The sequence below is a fragment of the Lutjanus erythropterus genome, chromosome 1 (assembly GCF_056507025.1).
Source record: "Lutjanus erythropterus isolate fLutEry1 chromosome 1, fLutEry1.hap2, whole genome shotgun sequence".
Taxonomy (NCBI): Eukaryota; Metazoa; Chordata; class Actinopteri; order Lutjaniformes; family Lutjanidae; genus Lutjanus; species Lutjanus erythropterus.
In genome coordinates, this window is record NC_139317.1 from 30,715,494 (window position 1) to 30,739,901 (window position 24,408).

Genomic DNA, 24,408 nt, shown 5'->3' on the forward strand with positions numbered 1-24,408 from the left:
GTTAACAAGACAAGGACACTGATACAAATACACAGAATGTAATTTTTTCTACATGTTCCTTCTTACACAACCACATGTGCAAAACACATCAATGTTTCTGATAAAGAGTCTGGATTTCTAAATAGGTGTACAGACCATCACACACCTATTTTCCTTCAGGATCGGCAGCTGACCTTTCAACTGCCTCCCTATCTGCTGACTACAGAGCTACTTAAACAAGACACACTACTCATGACCAGGACCTGCACTGGCACACAGTAGTGACTGATTGTGAAACAGTGAAAAGAGACGATTTCATCTCTACACATGACTACTGTCTTTTTTTTTTAACCATTTTTCAGTGATAATAATCTAAGGGATGGTGCACAATTGTACGACATTGTCAAGGCGCTTTTATTTTTCCAGCCACCGTATTGGCCAGTGGTAGACTGACTGGCCAAGATGACAGACGGCACACAGTGCAGCAAAAAAATTCTTTACTCAGGCTGCTGCAGGCTCACCGGGTTCTGACTCTGAGGTTGGATTTGTTTATTTTCCACAAGCATCTAAACCTATTAGAGAATGTAAGCCTCTTTCATCTTCCTTCATCCATTGAACTGGAATGAATTCACATTGGCAAGTTTACCACTGTAGCTCCAGCTCTTTATGTTGTGTGTGTGTGTGTGTGTGTGTGTGTGTGTGTGTGTGTGTGTGTGTGTGTGTGTGTGTGTTTTCAGTTTATCTTTGTGCCAGATGAGATACGTTTTCCAAATAAGGAGCATTTATAATGCAAATGAATCAATATAAAAATACCTGGGAGTAAACTGCGCAACAAGTTTAGTGTTTGCCTTTAAGTCATCTCCAAAATGACCCTCGAAACATTTTCTTAACAGAATAATGTATCGTTCCATGCCTCCATATGCTAAATAACCTGCAGCATTAGGTCTTGCACAGCTGCTGTGGACAAACATTAGCATCTCATGTGACGTAGCAGCTTAATAGAGAATATGTTCATCATTCATAGTGGCAGATCGACTGAGAACATTTTAAACAGAATACAGTTACCTTGTTTTTCTTCATTTATGTCTGTAACTTGGCCAAATACCATCAGAGAGGTAAAATTACACACACGTAGACAAATTCGCACCAGAGAGACCAACTGTACAACCGCAGATTAGTAAGTCTTCATTAATGAAGCTGTTCCAGTAGAGAACAGAACTGGGGCTTGACTGTTTTGCCCCAGGGTGTTTTTACTGTAGCTGATTGGGGGGGGGGCTTTCAATGTTAGTCCACTGAAAAGATTTTTGTAGCCACTCGAGGGATTTAAACAGGTGACATTTTGGTCAGAAGCTCATTTCTCTCTAGGTTACCCTCCTGTCACCTCGTTTACGCCCTGTGGCAAGATATGCAAAAACCTATTACAAGATGTTGCAGATAGGATTGCCACCTACGTGATGCAGAACATTCTGAGTGCCTTAAGAAGTGCTCAGCGTTGCATCAAACTAGAAAGTATAATCACATGAGACAGACTTTTCACCATCATTAGACTGTTGGGAATCCATTTAATGCTCCTTATGAAACAATATCGACCACGTAGACTTGATTTTTAAAGTGTTTTTAACAGCACAGAGTATGTCACTAACAGCCATTTAGTGGTTTTACATAAACTTCTATTTCCAGCTGCCACTTACCAGAGGTAGTAATCTAGCTAAACACAGACAGACAAACAAACAAAAAACAGGTATGCTTACTCTAAAAGCGTTCAAATGATTTTAATACATCAGTCAGTGAGTCAGTCACCTTTCAGCTTTTATCTTTTTTGACTACATGTATGTATTTGTTTTCTTGATCAAACAGAACCTGCTCCATTATGTGATTTTGGGGCACTACAGAGCAGAATAACCAATAATCATTTTATAAACCTAATATGGCTGATATGTTGGCAAAAAAAGCCTACCCTCACATTCAGCAAACATTAGCAACATTATCACTGCAGCAGCTCTGGGTCTATGCACCTGATGTCTGTACACAAGTCCAAAATTCGCTTTCATTTAAGCGAGTTCTGTTTTAGTTTTCACCAACAGCTGGATCTTAAGCTGCAGCGGAGCTAGTGCTAGGTGCTAATTCTTATTTTCTGCAGTCTATTGATGTCACTGGAAACATCTTTCACATTTCACATATTCATTTGATTTTTGGACCGTTAAGGATCAAACTGTCAGTACAAATGTCTTGAAAGATTTTTGCCCGATGGCGGTGCTAGTGTAACTTGCTGAAAGGGAATTTAATGTAAGCGAGTCTGTGTTGTGTTTTGGTGAGTGTAGATGCTGGATGGTTATTTTAACATGGCTAGCTAGCTTGTGTACAATTTTACGTCGTTTTATTAGGGTAAATACAGGTGTAAACAATAACACAAATTAAGGTTCTGTTAAATTCAGAGTTAGGGTGCTGCTATTGTGCATGCTGGGTCACTGGAAAGGCTCTGCTACACTAAACCATTGGTATCATTGGTAACACCTCTCACCCTGTCACTAGACCTACACCGGTCAATTTATGGCAAGTAGAATTAAAATCTGGACAGACTCTTTGCACAGGACAGAGAATATGTGTATACAAGCCTCCACACAGTAGAATTTCATTAACAAAGTGAGGAAGTACTTGGACAGAGGAGATGTACCATCATCTGCCTAATTGATGGGACTGAGTCATCAGCTGGCATTTATCAGCTATTGTTTCCTGACAACTCCATCTGCTCCTGGTGATGCTCTAAGAGGTAAACCTTAAAAGTGCAACAATACCTCTAATGGGTCTATGCACTGTATATCAGAGGGTGTTTTTTGGTTTACAGACAGGTGTAAGAAAACTATTGTTTGAGTATCCATATAATATTATCATTACATTTTCTCCCTGTATTTGGTTAATTATGCAGAGAATACACACTGTATGAGCCGGTGTAGTATGCAGGATGTGTGTATACATGCTGGTATCACTGGGATTGTGGGTGTTTTCTTCCCTCCCTCTCTCTAAACCTCCTCTTAGATGATTAATATCCTTTTTTTTCTTTTGGCCCCTTTCCCCTCTCTCACTTCAGTCTTGTCTTTTATTCTCTCCTTCCTCGTCAGTTGTTCACCACCGTCCCGCGTGCTCTGTGTGTGTGCATGTGTGTGTGCGTGTGTCTCTTGCTCCCTCTGCTCTGCCCTTTTTTTGTATTTTGCAACTGCTGGGGTCCAATCGATCTCTGTCTGGCAACAGGGTTTTTTTTTTCCCCCTCTGCACTTGCATTTTGGGTCATCCTGTACTTTTCTGGTTAGGTCAGTCATAAGAAAATGACGCAGTGGCTTGAGAAGATGCGGGTGATATGAGAGCAGGGGAAGTGCCGTGAATTACCTTTGGTTTACTGATTAGCGTGTGCTGAGAAAAGGCTAGAAATACACTGTCACATGAATGCGCAATGGCTCACCGACACACACAACACACAGTCTGTAAGAAACAAATATACTCAGGTGCACATATACACTTCCACACACTAAATCATATTTGCAGTCAGAAGTAAAATATTAACAGCTGCTGTCTGCTGATTTGGTCAGAGGTCAAGTCTTGCTTGTTTGGCTTGGGCTTATTACAGTGAAGTGGTGATCCTCTACAGATAGCCGTCCCTCTTTTGAAATATCCATAAGTGGTTATGAGTATTTGGAAACTCATAGCCGCTCAAGATGTATTTATACCAGTTTGCATCATGTCTGGTCCTCCAGTACCACAGTTTTGCTGATTTTTACTTTTGCCAGTAACAGAAGGACTGAGTTGGATATTGAGAAAGTTCACTGATAAAAATGGAAAAACAGTAGCTCTGCTATTTTAAGACCAGGATGCACATGTATATTAAGTAGTGGATGAAGCTTCTGGATCTGAAGAGTGAAGCCCATGCAGAAGTGCCCTCAACCTGCCTTCTTTCTAATGACCAGCAGGGGGCCCCTACACTGGCTGCAAAGTTAAGTCAGATTATACGTATGCTTATGGCAAAAAGCCCCTACCTTCCACTTGATTTATGACCTCAGTAAACAGTTTCCTAACAAATATATGGTCTCAATTACTAGTTTCAAGTCTTCTTCAGTACAGCATCATTTTTGTTTTGTTGACACTGGCCCTATTTAGAGTAAATTAGATAGACAATAAAGCAGAGCTACCGTGTGATTGACAAGTTGTTCTAAGTGATTAAGTCTAGTACAACTTGGGGCTCACAAAACTCAGATAAAACTGTCAAACAAGGCACTATTGACCAAATATGAATCAAGAGTCTGCTTTATACTACATGTTTCCCACCTAAAATGTTTTTCAGAAATATATTTTTATGTATTGTCTAGCTTTTATACCAGAAGCTTTGAGGCCAGGCAGGCTGCCATTTTTCTCCTGCTGAACAGAGAAGCCAAAATCAAGCAAAATATTAATTCATAAAAAATTAGCTTGTAAGGTGCAGAACATAAAATTTGATAACGAAGTGGGAAAATTCTTCTTTCTTAATAAGGTTTTATTACATGCATTATATTATATGCACACATACTCACAGGTGTTAATGCACACACACACACAGACATTACCATAAAACACACTCCCATTCTCACTTTTAAATAATGTCATCACTTAGATGCAAAATCCTGTAACCAACGTGCAATCCCGCTGGGAAACCTCCTGTAATTGAATCTACATGTTACAGATGCAGAGAGACAGTTAACATCACAAACAACAGCTGTATCTTGTACAATCTTGTACAGCAGTTGCATAGAAAAACAGCATTGTTCTACTCAGTGTAACTACAGAGAAAATAATGTGCACTTGTAATACTTTTCTTCTCTCTGTCTCTCTTCTGTCTCCCCCACAGCTCCCCCAATGATCCGGCTGTCAGTAAACGACACGGTGGTGGTGGATCCTGGGCAGGATGTGCTCCTAACCTGTGAGATTACCGCAGGTTTCCCCCTCCCCACTGTGACGTGGTCGCGGTACCCCGGCCCCCTTCCCCTCAGTGCCCTAGTTCGAGGGCCAACGCTGATTTTGCGGGCTGTGACACCAGCTGACGCTGGCTTCTACAACTGCACAGCTGTCAACAATGTGGGCAACCCTGCTCGCAAGAATGTCAATCTCGTTGTCAGGAGTAAGTGCGTGTGTTTGTTCCCAGATGACAGAGAGACAGACGGTGGGAGATTTCTTAGTGAACAGGGTTGTTTTGAGGTTAATGGTATGTGTGGACTGTTTTTTGCTGCACGTTTGGATCCAAAATGTTTTCACACACTATGTTCTGCCACTAAGAGTTTGGGTTCCTAATTTACTAGCTTTGAAACTGGAATCATCATCCGGACTCATTTGTTAATTTAGTTATCGGTTGCACTTGTACAGTAACAAGACACAACTTTGTATCAAATTAGAAAAAGTAGGGTAGTACTGACTAACAGTACTAGACCCTTTGTTAGACCCTTATTAGACTTTCTTAGAGGGAGATAGGAACACACTGTAAAGTGAAGTGAAATCTAATGACTGTCTAATAAAGAGCATTATTTCTAGTTTTCATTTAATTTGATGCAAAGTACAGATTGTTACATTTTATTAGTGTACTGTAAAATAAAGTGTGGCCTAGTTATCGTTCCATATGTTTTTTTCTTAACTTGTGATGGCGAAGGGGACAGTAAACAAACGGTTATAAAAGCAAACAGATTTTTCAAAAACAGATTTTTTAACAAAGCAAATACACAAACACACACCTGATAAATATCGTAGTAATCTTGAAATATTTGATTTAAACGTACTGTATTTTTCATTTCAAAAGTGCCATCTGTCCAGCGCTTGCTAGCTTTAGTACACAAATATATTCTTGCGTGCGTGCACCGCATGTTTCTGTGTGGCGTGCGACGCGCGAGTAGTTGATCCATCATTAGAGAGAGCTGATGTGAATCTTGTCAGAATAGGCGGGTTAAGTATCGCTCTTTTTCTAATTCCCCTGCCATTAAAACAGAAGCCTTCCATTCTCCCTCCCCTCCGGCTATTTTTAGCCCCTTTAATCATCTTTATTCACTCCAATTAGTTAGACTGGAGTGGAAGCAATTAGCAACAGTCTCTTCTGTTAGTTAACACTGTAGAGAGCGTATGCTAGATGGGTTTCTCCTGTTAGTTTAATGGGCCTGAACGCATTGTCACACCAGCACAGGTGGCAAGACGACAGTGAACGAGACACACAAACGCAGACACACACCAAGTACATATTCAGTGAGTGCACAATGATAGGAGTTTGGATGCACGTGCAGCCACAGGCTCCCACATCACATGCACACACACACACACACACACACACACACACACACACAACAATGTCTCCACAGTAACCAGGTAAAGTTGCAGGATCATGTTAACCATATGGTCACTGCTTCACATCCACAACTCCACCCAAGCATCTTGTTAACAAGCTCGAAAGGAGTTTAAATCAAGCTCTCCTCTCCTCCTTGCCGCCTGTCTCTTGCCTTAGCGGGGAAACAGAGAGCTATTTTGTATTCAACATGGAAATCTGTTGGGGAAACGCAGCCTTTGAAACTGAAAATTAAATGTGACAGTGTGAGAGTTACTCTTTGTCCTTGATTTTGTCCCCCCCCCTGCTCTTTATCCCCTGTTATTTTATTCTCTATCTTGCTCCTTTTGTCTCTCCCTCCTTCACAATTTGCTTCTTCCTCTCTCTCTCTCTTTCTTCTTCAATTTATTTTCCTTTGGTTTCTTCTTGTCATTCTGCCCCCTCCTTATGCCTCATACACATGTCCCAAACTCATCTACCGCTCTGTATTAGCCATCTTTCCCCTCTTCTGTCCACTTTATTTTTATTTTAATTGCTTTTTTACTCTCTCCTCCCCCTCACTACTATATCTATTCTGTCCTTTTGATGTCATTCCTAAAACTCATTGCCAATCTGTATTGTCAAATTTAAATTTTATTCATAATCAACAAATTTAAACAAACATTATTGGTATGAAATAGCCTATATAGATATGTGCCCCCAAGGCAGAATTTCAAAATAAAACAAAGGTTGTGTAGCACCTGAGAGACTGATGAATAATAATCATACAGTAGAAGGAGTGCCAGGCACCACTGTAAGGTGTTTTTTTAGCCATAGCAGCAAAATATGTTGATTAACCTTGTTGTAAACTTGTTCATACATTTTGCAATGCCTGTATTTGTGCTATTTGTATTTGTCAAGTATCACTCTCCAAACCAACCAAACTCCATAGGCAAAATCAGTATATTTACTTCACAGAACAGATGTTGTTGCACTACTGCTGCCTCGATCTGTTTGCTTTTTTGAGTTATTGTGTGATTTCAGTGTTTTAAAAGAATAGTTCAGATTCACTGAAATCCCACAATAACATAAAGAAACTAACTGACCAAGGAAGGGGTCAACCAGCAACTCTGATGTTCTGTGAAGTCAAATTACTGATTTCATCCATGGATTTTGGTTGGTTTGGAGACAGATATTTAGCTTACATAATGGGGTTTCCCATGAGTAAAATCTGTCTGATGGCAAAGTTAAGTGGTGAAATATATTTTAAATACAACATTTTTTTTTAGATGACCTTTTTATAAATACCTTTTGTTGCTGACAGCACATTGCTTAGTTTCTATCTTGGTGGCCCTTTTTGCTTCTGCAAACTGGGGACATTCTGTCCAGCACACTGTATATGTAATAGATTGACTGTCGATAAGAACCTCATACAAGCTCCTGTCAAATAATCCAAACTATCTCGTGAATTCTTAAATGCATTCGGGTCTTTTTGTTGTCATTTCTTAGTGAGCTTTGTGAATATTTTCCTGGTAAAGTCCCACTCACAATCATTTTTTAAACTGTACCATCTATTTAACCCTTTCTCTTCTTTTCCTCTTCCACCACACACAGCGATGAGCAACCTGACCTTCCAGATTACACCAGACTCCAACAAGGACAGTGAGACCATCCAAATGGGTCGGGACCTCAAGCTGTCGTGCCACGTCGACGCCACCCCACAGGACAAGGTCAACTACACCTGGTACAAGAATGGTGCACCTGTCTTCAACTCGGACAGTCTGATCCTGCTACGCAGTGACCCAGACATGGCTCCCGGCACCAGCAGCTTGGAGATTGTGGACATGAAGTTCAGAGACTTGGCCACCTACAGCTGTGTGGCGAACTTTCCAGGAAGCAGGGTGCCGGAGCTACGGGTAGATGTCAACATCTCTCAGAATAGCGGTGAGGTTTTTCTTTTTTCTTTTTGTCAGACTGAGACCAATTTAACATGACTTTCTAAGGGCCTGTCAGTTATAGTGAGGCAGATACTCACATTAACAAAAGGGAATAATCCCTTTTTCTGTATTAAAACTGCAAGAAATAACAAATCCAAATGTGCTAATGGGCTGTAAATGCATGGAGCTAATGAGCGGTAGCATCACCACTGTATTTAAATATACTGGTATACATATATACACTGAATATACACTGGTAATCAAGACGTAGTGGTTAGAGCAGCCATTCCAAAACTTAGGAGGGTCACAGCTCAGTTTGTAAGCTTATATTATTAGTTCTGATTACTTTTAAACCTAAATTAATAATAATTATTAATAAATAATTAATCCTATTTTAGGTTCATTTCAAGCTTATGAAACTGGAACTTCTAAATGTTTCATTAATTTATTTTTAATGACCTCTCACGGCCCACCTGTAATACTTTGATGGCCCACCAGTGAGCTGCAGCCCACACTTGTGGAATCACTGGGTTAGAGGTTAGTCAGATTAAGAAACAATTCATTATTCAAGCTGACTATCCTGAACATACAAACATTCCCATTATTGCAGCTCTTATTGATTAACTGCTCTGTCTTTCATTTTGGTGTTTCTTCCACACTATTTTCCCCATCTTGTCTTCACTTCACAGTCTTTCCTCTCTCAGTACTGCACTTTATGTAAAGTATATACCTACTGTATACAATATACATTATTGGTCTGACATAGGACTTTTCAGTTTCTCTCCATTTTGCATCAGCAAAGAGAGCAGCAGTAGCTTAGTTTGTCAGGGCATGGAAAGGGTTAGATGGACAGCGGATCATTACAGATTAAATATATGATTTTTTTTTACTATTTTGATCCACAGAGTCACTGGCAATTTTTAACAAACAGTGGCAACCTTAATACAGTGTGTAACTATTACTCACAGTGTGTAACTACTATTCTGTGTTACTATTTTGTAAGCACCTCGCTCTCTTGTTGATGCGTTGGTGCTACACAAAGAATTTCAAATCATAGCGGTGTGTAACTTTGTGTGTGTGCATTTTCATGTGTGGTAACCATAATGTTAGCACTTAATACTGAGCAGTAATCCCTTTTAATGTCCCTATGTTGCATTGAAACTGTGTGATTGTCCAATAAAATTGGCCTTGTAAATGTCACTTTCGTTCATACCTTTTTAATCTCCGTCTGTCTCTGTTATTCAGTTTCTTTGTTCACACCATCTGTACTTTTGAAGTCATGTCCACCTCCTGACTTGTTATATAACAACATCCTTATATTCCTTTCAATTTTACTTGTCTTGTGAACTTAAACATTTACTCATTTGCCTTCACAATGTAGAAAGTTGATAGTGAAACCAAAAACTCAATGTTTTTCCTTTGGCTTACATACAAAAATGTATTTATATTTTAGTAACAGTATTCTTAAATAATTCTTTACTCTACAATCTGTCTTTTTTGTTTCAGCTATCAGATTTTCCTTTGCCTTTTTTGTGAAGCTATTATTGTTTTGAATATTGTATGAAGATTGTTTTCCTTTATTACAGCAGTTTGTATCAAAATCCATTATTTATTTTTGTTGCAATATATGTAGAAGTAAGGGAATATAACTCAAACATCTTTCTCTGCCCTCAGTCTCTCCTCCAGTGCTGGCTGTTCCACCAGGAGGTCAGGTGGTCAGTGTGCGAGAGGGAGGTAACGCAGAGCTGGTGTGTTTGGTGGTGGATGGCAAACCGCGTCCCCCTATTCTGTGGTCACGGACAGAAAAAGACCTGCTGATGCCATCAGGGAAGACCATGGTTGAGACACCTGATGGCCGGTTGAGGCTGAAGAACGTCAGCCGGGACATGATGGGGCTGTACCGATGCCAGACTGCTCCATACAACGGGCTGAACATCAAACGCAGAGAGGCACAGGTCCAACTCAATGTGCAGTGTAAGTGTGGATCAGATTATGTTCACAGAAGAACTCAACCAACAACAGCATACAACACCATTGTCAGGGGTCTAGGGGTCTTCAATCTGATAGAGAGACAGAACAGGGACCCCCATTGCATGTATTGCACTGAATATTTTCTGGTCTTCTTTCATTTGCACTTACCTGCAGCTGCTAAGTCAGCAGCAATTGTAGCATGGGATGGGCAGGTCAATTCTGCTGGGTAGTTCCATCGATTCTTACAAATTGCTCATGTAATATTGATTTCTTTAAAAATCTATTGACAATAACATTTTATACATACAAAAGGTGGGTGGCTGCATCACTTGCAATTGTTTTTAGTTCAATTTCAAAGTCTGTACCGATAAACAGCCAGGACTTTTTTATTTAGCTGGCCTGTGTCATGTAACTATGGAAACCTTTGGGACATGAGAACCAAACGCAGAGCTGCGCACAGTCATCGAACTCGTGAAAAAGTGGCAGAAAGGAAACATGAACAGTGTGTTGTGCCAAAATATGTGACAAGAAATTGCAACACAGCAGCAACATGAGTAACTTCTTCAAACATTTAAAAACTACTCCCCCATGAAAATGAAAGAAAAATGAGGCTGAACAAAAACAAGAAGATAACTAATTTATTATCTTTATAGTGTTCCTGTTAAATAGGCTATTTTTCACACTTAATAAAAGTTTAGTAATTGTACTCATATTTGCTTTTGTAATAATTTGTTATTAATGGCCAGTAACTGTCATGTGATTCTCCAGTCTTTTTTTGCCATCTAAAATTCAGTTTATTATTAGTATTAGTATTAGTATTAGTCTGTATAAAGTATCTCTATTGTATCAACTTTTTAAAACTTGGTATTACTTGTCCCTAGTTGTAGCATAGCTAATATTAACTGCATTAGCCTCACCTTCTGCACTTTCACCAGTTGTTTCTGAGCTATTGTGGCCAGCAAGAGTGTCCGTACACTTGAGAAGATTACAGACCCCCGTTAAAGATCCTGACAGCCGGGGTTACTTGTTGAGAGTAATTGTGCTATCTCGTGCAGTGCAGCTTACTGTAAATTAGTCCAAAATGGTTATGACTGCTTTCAAATACTATTATTGCTGCATCTTTTCTACCACCAACATCAGACAGGATAATATGAAACTTTAATGATCTCTGGGCAGTGGGAGCAGCAAACAGTAATAGTAGTAGTAATCTCAGCAGTACAAAGAAAAATGCATTATACATGAAAATAAAACAAAGAAAACAGAAACACAAAAGTTCAGAGCTGGAAAACATGCAGTAGAAATTAGTAAAATAAAAAAGTAAAGCGTAAGTAACAGTGGTAGTAGAGAGAAGATGTTATGTTGGCATCATGTTGCATGACAGTGATTCCTTCGTGTAGACCTCCATAGGCCATAAAAACCTTTTCTTTGTTGCCATGGTAATATCAGATCCATTAAAAACACTGCACTTTTCATCTTCTCCAACCTCGATAAAGGCATAATCTTCATACTTTGCTAAAAACTATGTACCCTAAAGACGGATAAGGGAATGTATGGTAATGTAAAGAGTGTGAAAAGGAAAAGTAAAAGGAAATGAGGACACACCTCTGCGACTTAAAGGCTGTTTTCGCTAAACCTACCCCTTCCCCTTTGTAAGCGCTCCAGTGGGGTCGATCATTATAAAACTCCCGGAGGATGGGCTTTGAGAGAGAAATGGGATCTGTCTTGTTAAAGTACCACATAATTTCAATACCTTCTCCCTTCCCATGTGGTTACCTTCTTTACTTACTTCTGCAGTGCTTGAATTTTGCCAGTGCTCATGGTGCCAAGCAGTGGCACTTCTGACTATATTGCTCATTTGCCTGCACACTGTTGAAACTGAGTGTTGAGAGAGCATAACGTGAAATACAAATTTGATTTAGACTTTTCTGGAATCTATCAACTAATTAAATACTTTAGACATCCTCGTTCAACCCTCATGAAACCATACAAAATCACCTCACTTGCTGAGCACTTTCCATTACTTTTCCTTATATTTTCACAATCCCATTGCTTTTGCTTTCATGAAAACAGCATGTGTATGGGTAGCCAGAGGTTAGACATAGAAGATTGGCACACCCAGTGGGAATAATCAGTACACCATATATAAGTAGTCATCAGCAGCCGTAACACAGGGTCTTCAGGCATTTCCTTATGTGAGTGACAGTGTTGTCATTCATGTAGCATATTGGAACTAATTGGTAAAATCAAACATAATAACCTGGAGACAATAATCCTTACAGAGTGCAAATGGTTGAGTCTGAGCTTCTCCATGACACCACACTGAAATACTGAAGTTGTTTTGGCACTCATCCAGGAAGCTTCATCAGTTCTGAACTGCGGAATTTAAGGACGTCTATCCTGTCTGTGCACCCATAGGACTCCCTAAACATGGTGGGGTGCTTACGTTCCGTGTCACATGGAGTTTCGTGTGTCTGTTTGTTCTTGTTAGCTTGCACTGGGTCATCTCTCCACTTTTGGGATGATCTAGCAAAACTGTAACCTAAAAAGTTGTTTATTAACCTAATCCTTGCCCTAACCCCAAGATTAAACATAAAAAAGACCTCATGCCTAATTGTAACTTCAAACAGAGATTTATTTTTTGTAATCATCCTTTTACGTAGAAACATTTAAAACACTACATTTTTACTCCTTGTACTGCTGGTACAGCAACTGCAAACTGTACTGACAAATTCTCAAACTGACCATCAAAACATTATACTGGGAATATGTGCAACTGTAAATAGTGCTAAAATATACTGATATTTAGATGGATAAATATGTCAGACAGCAAAAGTCTACTCAGATGGGCATCTGTGTTCTAATAACAGTGTAACTGATAATGTTATTATGTTGCATCAATAGATGCCCAAAAAAAGCTTGCAAAGCAGACTGTCAGTTTCCATGTACATAGGTGTGAGACCCAATATACAAATTAAAGGAAAAAATGAATAGCTGACATGCATTTAAGAAACTGATCTCATATTGTATGCATGTTCTTGTATGCACGTAGAGGACAAGCTGAGATGGTCACAGAACTCGCCAAAGCATGTGGTGCTACATTTTTAGGGAGTCCTGTTCACTCAAGGTGTTTAATAACTAAATTTAAAAAAAATAAGTCAGATTTGTAGCTGACTTAAATCATAAACCCACTGTTAACTAGAAACTTAACATTTACCAGAAAAACATTCACTCATTTAAAATGTTATTAGATGAGTCACTAATGCACTGTGTTGGTTAAAGCTGGCACAGCAGTGGATCATTGTATCCATAAGTGCTTGATTTAATCCATTAAATTTCTGTTAACAGGAATGCAGTATTCAATTCCACCCTGTCAGCACACTCCCAGTGTACAAAGTCAAGTTAAAAGGCTAGTTTTAATTTAAGTGATGAAATGTACAAGGAAAACATGAGTAAACAAAAAACAAGAATAGTGCATCTTCTCAAACACCTAAAATCACAAATGGCTCAAAAGAGAGGCAAAATTAAAGGGGTCAGTATTTATTAAGCAATAACTTAACAAGGGCAGAAATTCTCAGATTGACTTTTAGCCATATGACTAAACCAGTCAATCTTTCAAAATAAAGATAGTTTAGACCTTGGTCCCATATTCCTTTTCATATAAGATGCATTTACTTGTTGCCAGTCAACAAAAACTGCAAGCAAGACATGTGTTTATTTCTGTAGATATAGCAATTAAAGGTCATGGCACCAGCTTCAGTGCAGGGGTAGCTGTTCTGTTCAGATCAACTGCAAATGCAACAGTTTTATCTTCTACTGAAGTGGTGAAGGGTCGACTGTTAATTGCTAGGGCTGAAATAGAGAGTTCTGTGTTTTGTTTTGTCAATGTGTATGCCCCGACTCAAGGACCAGAAAGAGTAGGGTTTGATCATTGGTGGGGATTTAATTGTACTCTAGATTTTACTATGGACAGGACAGGTGAGGAGCCCCACCCACAGTCATCTCAGAGCCTTAAAAGTGTTATCACACACTCGGATCTGTTAGATGCATGGAGAGTTAAACGTCCACAATCCAGGCAGTATACATGGGTGAGGGTTGGTAACAACAGGGTGAGTGCAGCCAGATTAGATAGGTTCTATATCTCCCAGAATCTCAGCTCTAGACTAATTCATAGTAACATAAATCCAGTTGGTTTCACTGACCATCATTTTGTCAGCATAGATTTGGTCAGTTCTCCAGGTGATAAGGTTAAGTCCCACTGGTTTTTTAATAACAAACTTCTGCAAGACAGTATATTTGTCAGAGTTTTGAGCACTTCTGGCAGCAATGGAACAAGAGAAAATGTTATTTTAGTTCCTTGAAGCGGTGGTGGGAGGTTGGTCAGCAGTACATCTCCCATTCCACTGCAAAAATCAAGGCAGCAGTTCAGGCACTTAAAGTCAGTATTAAAAACATTGAGGAAGGGTTACATAGGGACTCTGATCCTACCATGGGTCATGTGCTGCAAGAGAAGAGGTTGGTGTTGAGCTCCTTCCTGCAGGAGAGAGTCAAGGGGGCCCTCGTCAGGTCTCGCTTCCTCCGGCTAAAGGACATGGATGGCCTGACTTCTTTTTTTTTTCAATCTGGAGAGATCAGTGGCACAGAGGAAGCAGATGACCTGCCTTAAGCTGCCAGGAGGTAGAGTGACCACAAGTCCAAGTGAGATGAGGAGCTGTGCCATGGACTTCTACGCTGAACTCTTCAGGCCTCCTCTGGCCCAGGCTGGCTTGATACAGCTAGGCTGCTGCTGAGGAGAGCGGGCGCTTGGGCTACGACAAACAGCTGTTCATTGTACAACCTGAAGATGTGGTTCTTGCTGGACTGACACCATTTTACAGCTCTGTGTTGCAAGCATGGCAGATTTTCAGGTTTTCTCGTACCACAGATGAAACCCCGGGTATGTGGTTGTTTGAGGAACCTTTATTTTATTTTATTTTGACAATGCAGTCTTCCAGCCTGCAGACAAGCCTCAGGAAAGCTGGCTGCACCAAATTGGGCCATCTGATGAAGATGATTGCAACATTGGTGGACACTCTGAGAACGAGGAGCAACATCACCTCTATCAGGCTTATCAATAGAGTGGTGGAGGAAGTCCGTGCTGCCCTGCCACAAAACCTGAGAGCGTTTGCAGGGAACTGCACTTTATGTGACCAGTGGACTGAGAATAATGAATACAGTTTTCCCTCTCTTCTTATCACCCCAGCAGTGGGGGAGTGACAGGAGGGAGGAGGCCAAATGCTGTCGTTCACAACTCCTCACCTGAACAAGTTAAAGGATGCAGGGAAAAAAGCAATTTACCACATTTGCGTGACGGTTCTGAACCTGCACTCTTTGGCAGGGTTGAAGGAGTCGAGGTGGACTGAGCTTTTTGGCACAGATGTTTCACTGAAAGGCAGCTGGCGGTCCCTGTGCAAGCTGCCTGTTGAAAAGCAGACAGCAGACCTCCAGTGGAGGGTTGTACATGGTGCAATAGCGAGAAACAGACACAGAGCACACATGGATCTGGGGGTGGAGGAGGAGTGCCTTTTCTGTGGTCAGATTGAGACTTTAGCACATTTGTTTGTACAGTGTCCTCAGCTGTCAGCACTTTTTGAACTGTTAAGAAGGTTGTTTCAGGGGTTTGGTGAAGCTTTTTCTTTTGGTTTGTTCATCTTCAGTCCAAAATAAAATCCAAAATACTGTGCCAGGAAGAAGACTCAATGATAAATTTTCTGTTGGGTTCTGCTAAGTTGGCCATCTGGCTGACACGTAAGAACCAGGTTCAGAATGTCGGCAGCGTGGAGCCGGTGCCGGTTCTGGAGGGCCTGCTAAAGGCCAGACTGAGAGTAGAACATGTCTATTATAGGATGACAGACAATATGTTGGCATTTTGTCAAATATGGACTGTTGGGGGGGTTCTACGCTCTGTGGGGGAGGATGAAGAGTTAATTATAAATTCCTAATTGAAGAAATTAATTTTTCTCGTTTGATGGTGGTTGTTATTGTTGTACATTAGGTCTTTCAATGGTTCAATGAAGGGATTTTGAAAACCAAAATCTCTCCTCTCCTCTCCTCTCCTCTCCTCTCCTCTCCTCTCCTCTCCTCTCCTCTCCTCTCCTCTCCTCTCCTCAAGAAGGATTTACAGGGCTTGCTAATGCAGGCAGGGCGGAAGGGCAACACTCTGTGAGCTCTGCTGTCCACACTGGCCAAGTCTGATTAATGGACCAGGTGGCCACCCCACTCTGGACAGAGAAAGAAACAGAGAGATGACACAGATACATGAGCAGGACCAAGAGAGGGAGAGAAACAGGGTTAAGAGAGAGCTTGAATCAGGAAAGCGGGGTTAAGGGTGGCAGAGAAAGGGGAGGAGGTGAGATTTGAACGATTGGGAGTTAGAAAGATGGAAAAGAGAAAAAAGAGATCCGATACGATAAAAGAGGAGATATTACTGTTTACCTCAACACGTTCTCATACCTGCACGACAGAATAGATTGATTGCCAATGACTTCCAAAGTTACCAGTAGATAGTGCTGGCAGCAACAGGCTTACTGGACCTGGGGCACAGTCAGTCTGAAACATTGGTCTGCACTGTTTTGCTTCAGTTTCCAGATTGAATGACATCAAAAAAGTGCAAATGTTTTGTAACAGGCTTTGAGGTCAGTGTCTTAGAGGTGCTACCCAATCAGCAATGACATGTATCTAAACACAGGTGTATCAGTGAGGCAGTGCAGTGCAGAGCAGTGCATGTGTGTGTACATCAAAGTGTTCAGCTTTTATATTTAACTAAATGCTTCACAACGTGACCCTTAAAGTGTGTGTAAAGCAATAATAAAAATGTTTGTCACACCCAAAAAAAAAGTAAAAATTATATATAATATATATATATAAAAAGTATATAAAATTAAGTCTCAAATCATGGAAAAAGTGCAATTTTCTCTGCTCTGAAACAGTGGAGACAAGCACCACTATGACCTGAAAGTGACCTGAAACATGGATGCTGTGTGGAGCAGCTTTATTGGACCTATCAACTCATTTGAGAATCAAACTTTGAATCTGCACAGGATGATTTTTTTCCCTTAGTGTTGGAACTGAAGTGAGCAGTACCTGTCGTGCTGATTTATACCGAAAGAGTTCCCGAAGATACACGAGTAACTGACTGCTGGGGAGTGCAAGACTCAACCCCACCTCTCCTGGGTGAAAGTCCTATGTTTGTTTGGAGCACGTGACACAAAGTGACACAACGGGAGTGATGGGACGGAAGTCTTGGACATAACGAAATTTGAGCACCTTGTGGACTTTTTCGGTCTTTATACTTTTCCTGTCATACTTTGAACACCCATTAGAGGCCTCAGCCTAACAATAAATGGAAAATATGAGTTGGAATATGGTGCTTGCACACTTGACCTGGTGAGGACAGGTTGGTTTAGCTACAGCCGACAAAAGAGTGGAAAAACATATCCTCCTTCTCTTCTTTATGCCCCGCTCCCGTTTTACTTAATTTGTTTATTTTATCTGGTTTGCTTCGCCTCTTTCCATTTAGCACTGTTGATCGATGTGAGGGAAGGATGCCATCATTTTTTATGTCAGATATAATTAAGTGGATACGCAGATTCTCGCCACTCTAGCCTCTCCCACTTCCTCTATCCGCCTTGTATCCCTTCTTCACTTGCCCACTTTCCCTCAGAGAGAGGTGGCTGTTCTTCCTCATTGCCATTCTCATCATCATCAATCAGCTAACTGCTGGCCATGAGAGAGGACCTCTCTCTGTCTTGTCATTCCCTTTCTGCATCCTGCATTCTCTCATTCTCTCCCCACCTCCCGTACTCCATCATCGACTTCTCTCACTTTCACACCACACTTTCTCCGTCATTTGTCTTCTTCATTGTCTTCTCCTTTAAGAGCTGTTTCTCGCTCCCTTCATCCCACCTTACTCACCTCCTCCCTCCCTCGGTCTCATGTAAATTGATTTTCTCTTTGTGTAATGTAAATGTTTGGCTTGGTCAGTGTTGCATTCCCGGATGGAATCCATTTTGTATTCAATAAGACAGATAGCGATGGTGTGTTTACATGGATTATGGCCTTCTGACTATGACGCATTGCATAGTGGTGCTGCGAGTCCTGAATGAGTTGCAAAGGGATGCAAAAACAAAGCTCCAGAGAATTTTTAAAAGTTGGCTTTGAAATTGCAGTAACCTCCAGACTTGAAAAAAAAGGAGACCTGCTGTTCAGAAACTTAGATAATTGTTGAAATGAGTACTCAAGGCCAGGTAAGGGATCATAATAACTTGTTTACCAAATTCTACTGAGGCTGGAATGATTTATAAACTGCTCACAACACACCACATCTTCTTTCTCTCCCTCCTCCCTGCTCCTATCAACATATCTTCACAGTTTGCCTGCTTTTTCTTTACCCTTGCCACCTGTTTCCAAAGTCAGATAGCCATCAGTATGCATATGTGTGTCTATAAGCAGCAGAAGAGTATGTGACCATACACTAATCAGTCCATAGGATTACAGCATGACCTTTGACCGCTTACCCATCCCTCAGCTGTATTGCATGGTGCTGCAGGAAGTGTAGGTAACACCGTCATTTCAAGAGGTCAAAAGACAGCCAGCAGTAAACGACAATTTACATTCAATAAATAAGAAAAGTTGGAATCTGTATATATGTTGCAAAGACATGCTAGAAGTGTAGACTAAAACAAACAGGCAACACATAGCCGATAAGTTATATGTTATAGTGGTTTCTAGTCTTTTAGCATGCAGGTGCTTACTCATGTTCCTCTGACTGGAGAGCAAGCACAGAATGGTAAACTGTGGATTTGGTTTGACTGTGTGCGCCTGTACCTATAGGAAAAAATAAGGAGCAAAAGCTTTACTCATGGAGAATATAGATGTATTTTCTTCAGGCCTTCAGATTTTAAAAGAAGATCCAGTCCTGGCAGAGTGTTTTTATGCTACATTTGTTAGGTTTTTATTCAGCTTTAACTATGTAAAACTTAAACTTACAGCATTGTGGCTGTCTCCTAATAACAAGATTGAGCTTTAAAAAGATAAACTCCTTCTGTCAGTCAGTCAAACTTTATTTTTATATCACCTTTTATACAGATTAGAGTAATTAAAAGTGCTTTAAAGATGGCTGAGAAGCTGATAATAAGATAATACACTGAAAAGTAGAACATTTTTAGATAAAATCAGAAATATTACAATAAACTCAATATAATACATATCAAACAAAAAAGGCAATAAAAGATTTAAAAACAAGAACACAATGAACTGAATCATTTATAAAATGCAATGGTCATAAAACATGAGGTAGCACTTTTGGAAGGGCTCTGCATAACACTGTCATAACAATGTCATGACACCTGTTATGGGCATGAAGTCATCTTTATGAAGGTTAATGACTGTTCTCATTGAGTGTCAGTTGGTCATTTGTGTCATTTTTAATGCGAAGTTGCCGTTGTTTTACAAGTCTTCATTATGACAACTTGACATTATCAGTCTAAGAAACTGTTAAGCTCTATGTTTTAACATTACATTATATTGTCATATGAGTTTGGTTTGACACTGGCTGTCATGAGACCATTATAAGTGTGTCATGAATATTTTCCTTGAAAGTGTTACATTTTGGAGCCATTATGACAATTTTTCATACAGGTGTCATTAAGCTTTGTTACATTGTCAGATGCTTTTGTAACTGTCATGAATCATTCCCTTAAACTCAGCTAAGGCGGTACTCTTTGGACTTGACATAAAGATGCCATTAAATGTTATAAGGCCAGTTTGATGAAACAGTACAATACGGAGAGTGATTACTTGTTGCTAAAGTAGGCTAACCTATCTGCTGTAACTGTAGCTGCAAATCACTTAATGGCAACAGTCATGAACATTCATAAAGGCGTCTACATGACAGGTGTCATGACAGTCTTATACATGCACCCTCAAATAGAGTGTTAGTGTGACTGTTTATATTCTGATAAAAGCCAAGCTAAAGTTAAGATTTAAACTTATGTTTATACACATCAACACTGGGTAGTTCATGTTCCCTAACAGCTGATTAACTTTAAAATATGTGTGTAAAATGTGTCAGTCAGTTCACTGTGAATGGAAGTTTCTTGTCAAATCTCTTTCTATTATTATTTTCATTACTCCTGATGTGGTTAATTCTGCCTGGAGAATTTCACATTGTATCAAGCACAATAAGAGCATCTCTCTGCTTCAGTCCCTGCTCCTTATGTTATCTTTCTGTCTGTCTCTGTCTCTCTCTCCTCTTAGTGTAGCTCATCCGTAGCCGTATCTGTCTGAATTACAGGCATAACATAGATTAGACCATAATTACAAATCTCTGTCTGATAAACTTGATTCATAAGGGACTCTAGTCATGCTGCCTCACCTCTGGGGGCCTTAACACCAGATCTCATCACTGTTACTACGACAATACCACCATTAGCATATTGTCTATTATCTACATGATTAGCCAGGGGTGAACTAGCTGGCTGGTGATTTGTAGCAGAGTCATTTGGCTGTGTTGTATCTTGGCTGACCCCAGGGCAACAGCAGCTAGTCAGTCATTAACGGCGGAGCCACATATCGCCGCTGACAGGTTAATTACAGCTGGTTAGGATAGGTTAGCAGCAGGGATGGAATTGTGCCTCGTAGGAGAGCCTGTTCCCCCATGGCAATAACAGTTGCTCGTTGTCAGATGATTTGTCAAAACTAATGTTTTTAGATGCTGTGAGGAAATTTACACACCAGAGAACAAAAAGATGACTAGTCAGAGAAAATGAGACATGGATGAGGGTGATGTATGTACACTGCTGCAGCCCATTTTGCAGTGTCCAAATTTCAGAGCTTAAAATTCCCTCTCAAACTTTTCTGCTTCAGTTTATCTCCATCTCTCCCTCAATGATGGAGATGGATTTTGAAATGGAAAACGATTAGGGATAATGAGTTTTACATAGATTCACCTCGTCACTGTGCCTAATCACAAAGTGTCCCTAATATGTTGGTACATATGAGCATGTTAGAAAGGCTATAGCAATTCTGAAGTACTAAAATGGAGAAAACCATGAAACCTAAGATTTTTAAGTTGATCGAATCTGTTCAGCACTGGAGAAGGACTGCAAAAAAACTAGATATTTAACTTATAATACTTCAACTACTGAGTAAAAATCATACATACATTCCTGTCTTGGCATACTATTGTATAATGAAAATATACCCTAACATTTCCTTCATTAATATGCTATATATAGCAATACATTTTTATTGTTGAGAAATAATTTAATTTACCTTGAAAGTAAATACCTTGAAAAGCGCACCAAATAAGTTACAATGGTGCAAAGTATATATGTGATGATGATGATTTTTTTTTAACCAAAACTCCCCCCTTGACTGATGCTCCCAACAGACATGACTTGCAAATACAACTAAGTAAAAGTTACAACATAATAAACACAACACTGAGTTCAGTCTCGTTATGTACGACTGTTCACTGTGTTCATCTTCATTAAATCCCCCGAAAACAACACCAGGCTGCAACAGCATAACCATACAAACCTCTACACACATCTGACTGGTCATTTATAACTGCATATTCTTCTCTTTTATAAAGGAGATGTCTGGTTACCAGGGCTCATCTCTTCTCCAACTTTAGCAAACACATTGCAGTATAAATGCTGTTGTGTAACATTACTTACTAAAGTATGTGACCATGTACAAGGTTATTGCTAAAATAGCCTCTAATGTAATCCTCACCAAATCATTTTTTATTTATTAGTTGATAAGATGGGTTAAATGATGTAAGAAAGAAAAACATAAAAGACAAATGTTTTAAATGAAAAATAAATGCTCTTTCTCCACAGATCCTCCCATTCTGGACCCAGTCTTCCAGGATGTGCGCTCCAGGAACTATCAGATGGTGACTCTAAGGTGTACGGTCCTGCGGTCGAACCCACCTCGCCTAACAGACATCCGCTGGTTCCGTAATGGCGACTTCATCCGTATGCCCATGCCCGACCTGAAGGAGACACCTGAGCTGAAGTTCAAACTGGAACCCACCAACAACGGCTCTTATGAGTGCCGAGTCAGCAACAATGCAGGGACATCAACGTGCACATTTAATGTCTCTGGTGAGTCAACAGACATGAGACAGTGCTTTGTGTTCATATAGCACCAGCATCACCAGACTCATTCACAAATATAAATTAGTCTGGGACCTCGCAGTTCATTTTAGCTTTTGTTAGAAGTGAGTTTTCAAATTTGGATGGGTGACATTCCTCTGTCAATCATTATAGAACCTGACATTAAATAAACAGTTGTGATTCACACGACAGACTCTAGGGCTCGTGAAAACATAGAGCAAAACAAAACCAGCTCTGCAGATCCGTCTGGTTTCCAAGCTAATATTCATATTGAACATGGGGCAGCTAGCTTCCTCAGTATCATTTATCAGTAACATTGTGTTCTCTCTCTCCTCCTGCCATCCCACAGCACAACCCTACAATGCTGAGTTCTACTTTGACACACCCAACCCAGTCCGAATCCTAAAAGGAAACAACTATTCCTACAACCTGCAGTGGACACAGAAAGATCCTGAGGCAACAGACCGTATCATCGGCTACTGGGTTACCATCCGCAAGGTAAATCACACAAACCTGTGAAAGCACTGGTACTCATGTAGAGCTCAAAGCCATACATATGCACACACGCTGGATATACTGTATTGTACACATGTATGCATACACACTTCCATGCACTGGCTCTTGTATCTGCATCAGGACAATAGGCAGATACATGGCTCGACAAACGGGAACTCACTAACTAAATACTCATAAGACCGACACTGATGAGTCTGGCTTAAACCAAGACAAACTTTGCTCACCTGCTTTTGTTTGTCAGTTTGGTATCACCTTGACTGAACAGGCTCATAACTCATATGGACAAGAGCACACATACGCACAAGTCTGTATGTAGTGAAGTGTGCATGCTAAGTAAACATGGGGCTTTATGAGCTCGGGGAGTGTCAGGCATGTGTAGTCAATCAATAGAAACCTGCACTGAATTACTCTCCTCTCCTCTCCTCTCCTCTCCTCTCCTCTCCTCTCCTCTCCTCTCCTCTCCTCTCATGTAAGCCCCATAGTTTTGGTTCTTTACCAGTTATTACTGAAAAAATAACCCTGTTTCTTTAATGAAATGATGCAATTCTTACCAAGATTTCATGATCCCATGCATGGAGAGGTTGTTGTTTCTAAGACGACGTTGTTCACTGCTCTTCGCAGTAAACAAGGCTCTCTTGCAGTGAGCACATCTCAAAATTTGTTTAACAAAACAAATTGAAGAGAGCAAATACAAATGAATCACATTTGCTATTACACAGCAACACGAGCAAAGAAAACAAAAACAGAATCTTGACACTGCATTTTCTATTATTTTGTATATTTATCATCCCATTTTCATTAACATTTTTAAATTGTCTTTATCCAAATGTCACTTGTAAGTGTCAATATGAATACATCAATACAGAAATATACTGAAGTACATTCTCAGGTTCATTTTTATTTTTTCCCTCAACCCTAGGGACCGCCATTCTTATCTCCCCTCCTCTTGTTACATCTGTCTCATTAATAGCCATCACATCGCCCTCAATGGTCAGCTCACATCACTCAGCTTTATCAAACACAGGCTTCATTTTGCACTTCCCAGTGTCCAGAGATGTGAAGATGAATGGACAGCTCTAAAAAGCCCCATTAGATGGGCCGTGACTGTGTGCGCAGAACAAAGATTACAAACCTTTAACCATTATTTCAAACTTTCCACATACAAATACTTCACTGTCACAACAAGATTTTAACTTTGAGTGCCAGACACGCAATAATGTGTTTACTTCTGATGTTGTCACCGCAACTTAACAGGAGCAGGCCTCCACTGCCAACGTCTCCCATTTTAGCCAGAATTCAGTCCAGGAACAGTTAAGAGAGGACGATTTTTAATGGTATTTTCATGTTTTATCTTGTCCTCAAATGATTGACTTTGCTTTGACGTGACTTCATTTTCACAAGCCTGTGAGGGGTGTTAGATTAGCCTCGCAGTCACAAACCTGAATTTAGATTAACACATACTGGAATAACCTTAGAAACCTCAACACTTATGTTCCCCTCAAGTAGATTTTAAAACAGAAAATCAACTAAGATATGCTCA

General features: G+C 40.2%; 1 protein-coding gene across 2 annotated transcripts in view; it reads left to right on the forward strand.

Moving 5' to 3' along the window:
• The window catches only part of mdga1 (MAM domain containing glycosylphosphatidylinositol anchor 1), a 256,196-nt gene that overhangs the window by 169,963 nt on the left and 61,825 nt on the right, over window positions 1-24,408 (forward strand). For both annotated transcript variants that reach the window (XM_084719638.1, XM_084719647.1), the window contains exons 7-11: window positions 4,853-5,122; window positions 7,898-8,227; window positions 9,895-10,194; window positions 22,074-22,340; window positions 22,702-22,850. In XM_084719638.1, the coding sequence (XP_084575764.1) occupies window positions 4,853-5,122; window positions 7,898-8,227; window positions 9,895-10,194; window positions 22,074-22,340; window positions 22,702-22,850 (1,316 nt within the window). The remainder of the gene's footprint in view (window positions 1-4,852; window positions 5,123-7,897; window positions 8,228-9,894; window positions 10,195-22,073; window positions 22,341-22,701; window positions 22,851-24,408) is intronic.